Below are 8,427 nucleotides of genomic sequence, written 5' to 3'. Positions count from 1 at the left end.
AAGTGTGTCCGCGTGCGCATGCCCGGCCGCTTCACTCCTGAGCATGGACCAGTCCATTCAGCAATTTTCAAGTGTAGTGAACTATTATTCCAATTTTAAAATGAATTTAAAGACACACATCTGAGCAGGTGACCCTGTGTTACAGCCACAAGCAAACAAGCACTGAAAGCGCTCCCTAACCCTCTTCTCAAGTGTGAGCAAAATCTGTACAGAGTGAAAGAAGATATAAAAAACACGGGGCAATTTGTCTTTTCACAGCTATATTATATCTCTAACAAAATGTTCCTTTTGCAGGAAATGGGGTGGAAAGGGCATGGAAGACTCCTGGGTCAATAAACCAGGTGCTTAAATCTGAACAAACCTTCATAGAAAGCAGCAAACTCACAAAATTTGCTCAGCGTTAAATTCCAGTCACCCATCTGTAAAGATAGAGAACACATGCTCACAGTTTCCGATCGTTCACGGACACTGTGTCGTCAACAAAAAGATTCCTCTAAATGTCTTTTTCTGCTGGGCATTAAAAGCAGTGATTGCTGGAAGGGTGGGGAAGAATCTTTGCAATTCGCTCATGAACATTAGCAGCTCCATCCCCGCTCCTGCACAAGCACACTGCTGCTTTCTCATCCCAAGATTAAGCAGTTATGCTGCCTGACAATGCACTTTACGCTTAACAAGTCCTAACACCACCTGTTATTTTCTTTTCCTGTTATTTGGTCTTCCGGAACCTGTTAGGCACAAGGTGGGCTTCGTGTGAATTTGTCCCTTCCTTACTCTTTACACACACACACACACACACACACACACACACACGCACGCACGCACGCATACACACACACACACACACACACACGGTAGGAAGAACAGCCTGAAGTCAAGAGACTTGGAACTACAGTTGAAATTTTACTTTTAAAAAGGGACGTTCAGAGGTTTGTTTTGCTGTGGAGGTCACAATCCCACTGATGAAGAAAAGCAGTCTGGTTTCTGAATGATTTATAGTCTTGGAAAGCTTATGGGGCAGTTCTCTTCTGTGCTCTAAGGCCCTATGAGTCTTAGATTTCTGCGGAGAACATTGGGCTTGGGTAGAGTATTTTTAGGTTTAATACCATACACCAAACAGATGATTTCACTAAACTGAGCTGATTTCAGCTATTTAATTTCCTTGTGTCCTCACAGGACTATCTCCTCAAACCTTAACCAAGCAGCATTGCAGCCCTACAAAGGTATCTTTAATCAACCAATAGAGACAGGATACAATTGGGGAGACTTTTTGCTGAAGAAAGTGGCAACAAATAAATAATAGGAATGAAATCAGTGTCTCTAGACGCCCCTGCATGCCCCTCCCCAATTACAACCTACTGATAGAAGAACAGATAAAGGCTCTTCTTGTCAAAGGTTTCAGTGAGAGAATGGCGCCATTGTTGCTGATGACAGTAACTTCTTTACCCCCACCCCCCTTTCAGATAATAGGTCTTTGGCTGGGGAGCAAGCATTTCTCCCAAATGCTGTGGCTAGCATGGTGAAATGACTCCGTACTTCATTGCCCCAGGCCCCACAGCCTCTGGCAGCCTCTCTCCAGGAGCTGGGATGTGGAATGCACCCCAGCTCGCCGAGCACGCATGGCATGCAGCCGTCCTCACACCAACTGAGAAGCCCCCTCAGAGGGAGCTCTGGTCGCTTTGGGCACCTCTTTCTTTGTCTTTTTCTCCAAAGCCAGGGGTTACTTATTTGGTGGATCTAACCAGGACCACCACCTCCAGACGCCACTTTCAAATCGAGGCTCAGACTAACACCCGGTCCGACCTGCTATGGTCCTGTCTAGGCCCCTTCCCCAAAAGGACATGTTGAACTTTTGTGTTTCTCTGTGCCACATCTGGAAGCCCCAGGGGCTCTGGTTAGAAATCACAGTTGGTGGGACTTGTGGGACGCTCCGCAGGCACGGATGACTGGCAGAGTCACCTAAGTAAAACTACCTCTCTTGAAACACTTACACACTTTTCCCCCCTCCCCTTTCCACCAAAATCCCAAAGAACAGTTCATTTTGAACCAGAATAATTTAGTCTGACAACAGATTCTTCCTCTGTTCACAGCTGTCCCAGAGGGAGGAGCTGAAATCTGAGCCTCTCGGCTGCGATTGGCTCCTTCTTGCCAAAGCGAGGGCGGGGGGAAAAGCCCTCCCAGCGCAAACGGTTCAGTTTGGTAAGGAGCCCGGCAACTTCAGAGGCGCCGGTCCGCAGTCAGCCGCACCTGAGCGCGGCCCTCGCCCGGAGCGGCCGCAATGCTGTAGGGACCGGACAGGGCGGCCCTGTCCTCGCAGCCGGACCGTTATCCGTGCAGGGGCCACTAGGAACCCCGGATCTGCCTGCAAGATGCCACGCTCCTTCCTGGTCAAGAAGCATTTCAATGCCTCCAAAAAGCCAAATTACAGCGAACTGGACACACACACAGGTAAAAAAGAACAGGAAAGAAAGGGTGGGTAGATGGATAGATGGATAGATAGATAGATAGATAGATAGATGATAGATAGATAGATAGATAGATAGATAGATTTGATTGATATCATGAGTTAAGCACAATTAGGGGGAAAAGCTAGAGACCGAGCTCTTTTCCTTTTATAGAGAAAGTTTGTCGTTTAGTCCTGTAGGGTAAGTCTTAATTCAAAACTTTTAAGACTCTTAACGGGCAAGAGAATCGTTTGACTGTTGCCCGCTCATTCCTAAAACACGAGTAGGTGCATAATGAGTACCCTCGAATGGACGATGACTAGCTTATAAAGTTTGAGATACTGTTATGATCATGTAAAATGACTTGTTTTTTCTGCAAAGCAATTTGGTGTTCACAGATTTTTGTCCTCGCGATCATAAAACATGTAAATAAGCTATGCATAAACTGGAAAGCGACTTTTCGTGTTTAAAAATAAGATGCAGCTTCTTGATCGTGCCTGGGGAATTCGCAGGCCCTTGCTTGGCTGCCATCCCCGTCAGCAGAGCCCAGTGTAATTTAGAGCAACTGTCAGACTGTGTGCTCAGTGGACATATATGTGCTTGGCAGGCAACAACCGTGTGGGTGTCAGGGTCGAAATGAAAGGTTTTATGCGTGCCCTCCTGAATGGGCATTAGCTTTCATTGTGAAGTCCTGTAGGTGCGGTGCTGTAACGTCTTTGCTTGGTGGCTTAATTCTTTTAACTATAATTTTCTTTTCCCCCTAGTGATTATTTCCCCCTATCTCTATGAGAGCTACCCCATGCCTGTCATCCCACAACCCGAGATCCTCAGCTCCGGAGCGTACAACCCCATTACTGTGTGGACTACAACGGCCCCATTCCACTCCCCGCTGGCGAATGACCTCTCTCCTCTCTCTGGATACCCCTCAGCCTTGGGGCGAGTTAGTCCCCCTCCTCCATCTGACACCTCATCCAAGGACCACAGTGGCTCGGAAAGTCCAATCAGTGACGAAGAGGAAAGAATACAATCCAAGCTTTCCGACCCCCATGCCATTGAAGCTGAAAAGTTTCAGTGCAATTTATGCAATAAGACCTATTCAACTTTTTCCGGGCTGGCTAAACATAAGCAGCTGCATTGCGATGCCCAATCTAGGAAATCCTTCAGCTGCAAATACTGTGACAAGGAATACGTGAGCCTGGGAGCCCTTAAGATGCACATTCGGACCCACACCTTGCCTTGTGTCTGCAAGATCTGCGGCAAGGCGTTTTCTAGACCCTGGCTACTTCAAGGACACATTAGAACTCACACTGGTAAGAGAAAAAAGGGCATGTTACTCTTTGCAAAAAGGAAGCTCTGTGCTGGCGATTGGATTTGGGTGAAGTAGTGATACAGTGCTCTCATTGATTGACATTAATTTATAGTTACTTCCTGACTACTCTCCGGAAGTCATTAGAGCACGGCGCTCCAGTTCTTGTTAACGGCCTCGGCTGCAGAGCTTGCAAACAACATTTAGACTTTGGAAAGTGCATGCCGGAGGTTTGGTCTCAAAGATCAGTTAGAAAATCAGGAAAGATGTATTTGAATGTGTGCTCTGTGTAATCAGCAAATACAAATGCTGCTCTTTTAATCAATTGATTTGGTAAATAGGTGGCGAGGTTTCCTATAGTTTTCTACTAATCACAGTTCAGGCTGTGGTATCTAGCAGTCCAGAGCTGGTTGGGAGGGTGTAATTGAACTTGTGTTGCTCCTTTTATCCCTTTCCTGGTGAATTTTTATATTTCTAGCACAGAACGATTCTCTAGGGAGTCATGTCATCATACAGAAAGAGGGAAAAGGGGAAATCCTGGGACACGTAGAGGGGAGCCCCACACTTCCTGCACCTGCTGAACAGAAAGTTTTCATGAGGGAAAGTCCTAGAATGACATGAATTACTCCTCTCTGACTGGAATCAGTGATAATATGCTGGTGTAATGTTTTAATGCAACATTCAACTGTCTCTTAATGGGCAAGACATTTAAATAATTATCTGAGGGATTTTTAATCAAGCTTTAATGCTTTTTATTCTTTTGGCGAAATGTGGTTGATATTTATGAACTTTGTTTGACTTTTCTTTTGCTTCCCTAAAAACACTGACTCTCTGTTTCCTTCCCTCCCTCCCCTCTCCCGTGCCCGCAGGGGAGAAGCCTTTTTCTTGCCCTCACTGCAACCGAGCATTCGCAGACAGGTCCAATCTGAGGGCTCATCTGCAGACGCATTCTGATGTAAAGAAATACCAGTGCAAACACTGCTCCAAAACCTTCTCTCGAATGTCGCTTCTGCACAAACACGAGGAATCAGGCTGCTGCGTAGCACACTGAGTGATGCAATCATTGTTTACTGGGATAGAACTCATTTCTTCAACTCCAACTCCAAACCATAGCGAAGAGTCCAAAGGCATTTTCTCTTGTGCTTACCAACCAAAAAAATGCGTGCGCGCTTACACTCACACACACACACACACACACACACACACACACACAGCTGAAAATCACGAAATCCATCTGTCTTAAGTTAATCCTTTCCATGTGAAGTTTAACATTTCTGTCTATTTACTGACAGCTTGATTGAGAGGATAAAAAACAAAAAATCTTTCTTTTCAAAGAAGAAGCAAAACGTACTGTACATCTTTAAAGATAATTAAATAAGGACAAGGAGGGAAGGGTGCAAAGATTTACATTGCTGCCAAATCATTTCAACTGAAGTATTGCTTTTAATAGAGTTTGTAATAGAATTTCCTATAGGAAAAGAATCTGCCAAACACTATCTCAGGTGCCTTGCAAAAAAGTATTCCAAGTTTACTTCATTACGTGTTTGATGTCTGGTTGTCATGTTAACATAAGGCCTTTTTGTTTATCTGTAATGCTCCAAACTTTATTTTAACAGAGGTTAAAACAAAAGGAATGAATGACACAGAAATGAATGTATTAAAAAACTGTTATTTTAAGGGGGGTTGTTTGTTGTTGTTGTTGTTTGGTTTTGCCAGTGAATAGTATGTGCCTTAGGGGAGGTGGAAAAACAAGCTTTGAACATTCCTGGTGCATGCTTGATCCATGTCTTAGGTTTTTAAAGATATTTTAATGATTTTCTAAACTTAAGTAAAAATGGGAATAAGTGCAAGAAGAATTCTGGGGAACTCATTACTTAAGATATTTTAAATGCATACAACAAAGGCAATACACCCAACCATGCCCACTTCCAAAGTGCCTTTTTCTAATTGTATAGATGATGAGTCAATGTAAATTTGTGTTTATTTTTATATGATTGAATGCATTTTGTATGAAAGTGAGATGTCGTCTATAGTTATACCTATAAACAACCTGAAGATTTGTAAAACTATATTTCATTTTTTTAAATTACATTTTTCAAAGTCATTTTTTACAATAAACCTTTTCATTTAAAATCTATTGTTTGCATACTACTTTCAGAGACTTTAGTTGTTTATGTTTAGACCAAGCTCTTTCACAAATGATCCTTTTTGTATTTTTTGTTAATTCAGAGAAATTTCAAATAGTATTCTAATATAAATCAGGTATTGTCTTAACAACGTTAGATTCTAATATATTAAATGACAGTTGCTTATACTTAAAACTGTTACATTTATAAGGACTCCACCATGATGCTTTGTTAATTTGTTAGTGTGATTTAATTTAAAAAATCGCACTCTCTGAGTCCAAAATATATTTTTATGATTAATAATCAAAGACTCTCTTAAAATACATTCAATGTATGCTGCCTTTATTATGTTGATTTTACAAAAGCAAGTTACAAGCACTCATATTATCAATGGAGCCACTGGATCAGTTTATAATTTTTAAAGAAATATCATTTAGTAAATAATATGTAAGAGGAAAGGAGAAAACTTGCATGAAGGCATTATGGGAAAAATGGCTTTACTATAGATTATACAAGTTGGATCATTAAATCATCATCCAAAAGAAACCTACATCTAATGTGGTAAAAATAAGTGCTAGATTTTATACTATCAGGGCTCAATAGTAGAGAGTTAAAGTTTTCTCTGTGGTATTTTGAGCACATGTGTACAAGCAACTATCCAAGTCTTCTAGATATCTGATCAAACATATCATGACCCTGAACTTTTTATAAGTACATGTTTACTAAATGTATATCCACTAGCTCATATGCACAAATGCTAACCAATATAGGCACTGTGGCAAGTAGCAAAGACTGTCTCAATCCCATCTCAACCTCTTGTGGAACAGAGTTCATCTCTCGCAATGCCCTCAACCCTGCAGAATCTAAGTTGTCCTTATAAAGCCTCATGGTATCAAGAAAAAAAAACAAAAACTTGTATCTCAAGGGGGACCAGGATAGGTCATTACTATTCACATATATACTCTTACCTCGGGGTATATTTTTCAGAAACTAAACTCTTCTGAGTAGCCCTTTGGAGTGGTGGTGGGAGGAGTGGGGGAATGGTTCATAGCATGTCTGATACATGCTGAAGTTATAAACAAGTAACTTTAGCTAATTGCATATGGTGTTGAAATGATCCACAAACAAAAACACTGTAAGCTTCCAACCAAATAACGTCAAAATATCTTGCAAAGGAAAGCCTGAATGAGTCAAGCTTTCTTGAAGGGTACTACTCGTCTCCCTGCAAACCACATCGACTCACCTCACACGCGCTACTTAGCTTATAGCTCGCTGGTTTCCAAAACTCAACACTGCCAAAGTCTTCAAACACAGATTGGGTCCTAGGTTCAATTCCCTCGTTAAAAAAAATAATAAAATTAAGTTTTTAAAAAAATTCAGTTTCTTACCATTATAATTCAATTTATTATCAAAATATTCCATTGCCATCAAAATAGGCCAAGTCCTGAATTAAGGTACAGAAGATCTTAAGAGTTCCAGTGACTCCTGCATGAAGTGTCAGCCTGCTGACCTCAAAGTCAGCGGTTTGAGACCACTAGCCCTGCCACAGGCAAAAGATGGTCTTTCTACTCCCATGAAGATCCACAGTGTCAGAAACCCAGGACAGCTCTTCTCTGTCCTACAGAGTCCCTATGAGTCAAAATTGACTCAATAACAGTGAGTTTTGAGATACTGAACTGTTCTATATATACAGCTTAGTACCATAGTAAAATTTTTATGAAAACATACATGAAATTTGCTATTTTCCACATAGTAAAAGCTAAGAATACACATAAATGTGTTTGCTCATTTTTTGTCCACTTTGGCTCGTCAGTTTTTAATTCCATCCCTCCCCCCATGGACCTTGAGCGCAGGTACCAAGACACAGATACCACTGTAAGTTTGGCATCTACAAATAGCAGTGCACAGGCGTGTCAAGAAGGGGAAACAAGAGAGGATTTATTTAGTGACTGGACAGAGACAGAAAAGCATTTGTAAAAACAGTAGTTAGCAGTGCTCACAGATTTGATCATGAAGAGAAAAGACAAGCTGAATTTTCCAAAAGACAATTCCTTATTAATGCCTATGGTTGTGATGCGAACATACAAGAAATACACATACAAAAGACATCATACACTCACGACTCACAAAGCTCACCCATCACATAATCACACTATATACACCATGCACACACTCACTCACACACCTTCTTCATCATGCAATACGTGCCACACACACTAAACACTCTCTCCCATACTTGCACACACACACTCACACATCATACATAAAATCCACCATATGTACCACACACATGCACAAAAACACATCCCAATCATGCACATCCACACACATGTTCACATAGGATACACATCACACTCATGCTACCACACACAACACACGTGCATGACACATCATGCACATGCACAACACAGCTACACATGTGCCTCACACATTGCACAAAAATAATACAACCACACATGCCTCACATATTTCAAAAACTCACTATATAACATATACATTCACATTTATCATACACCACAAACAAAAACCCCAACACATACCACATGCCACCTGT

At 41.7% G+C, this 8,427-nt stretch overlaps 1 protein-coding gene across 1 annotated transcript; it reads left to right on the top strand.

Moving 5' to 3' along the window:
- Positions 1–2,178: 2,178 nt before the first annotated feature.
- Positions 2,179–4,954, top strand: SNAI2 (snail family transcriptional repressor 2). The gene is made up of 3 exons (XM_075549653.1): positions 2,179–2,445; positions 3,206–3,751; positions 4,617–4,954. Exons 1-3 carry the CDS (start codon positions 2,367–2,369, stop codon positions 4,796–4,798), a joined length of 807 nt encoding a protein of 268 aa, XP_075405768.1. The 5' UTR covers positions 2,179–2,366; the 3' UTR covers positions 4,799–4,954.
- The last annotated feature ends 3,473 nt before the right edge of the window (positions 4,955–8,427 follow it).

The sequence above is a fragment of the Tenrec ecaudatus genome, chromosome 5 (assembly GCF_050624435.1).
Source record: "Tenrec ecaudatus isolate mTenEca1 chromosome 5, mTenEca1.hap1, whole genome shotgun sequence".
Taxonomy (NCBI): domain Eukaryota; kingdom Metazoa; phylum Chordata; class Mammalia; order Afrosoricida; family Tenrecidae; genus Tenrec; species Tenrec ecaudatus.
Note: the sequence above shows the minus strand (reverse complement) of the source record. Positions and strands in the feature narration are given on the sequence as shown.

What these genes read in the sequence shown, in the direction of transcription:
- SNAI2 (XM_075549653.1), top strand. Translation starts at nt 2,367, where the DNA reads ATGCCACGCTCCTTCCTGGTCAAGAAGCATTTCAATGCCTCCAAAAAG. An exon ending in CGAACTGGACACACACACAG is followed by an intron (nt 2,446 to 3,205) that starts GTAAAAAAGAAC and finishes TTTTCCCCCTAG; the next exon opens with TGATTATTTCCCCCTATCTC. An exon ending in ACACATTAGAACTCACACTG is followed by an intron (nt 3,752 to 4,616) that starts GTAAGAGAAAAA and finishes CCGTGCCCGCAG; the next exon opens with GGGAGAAGCCTTTTTCTTGC.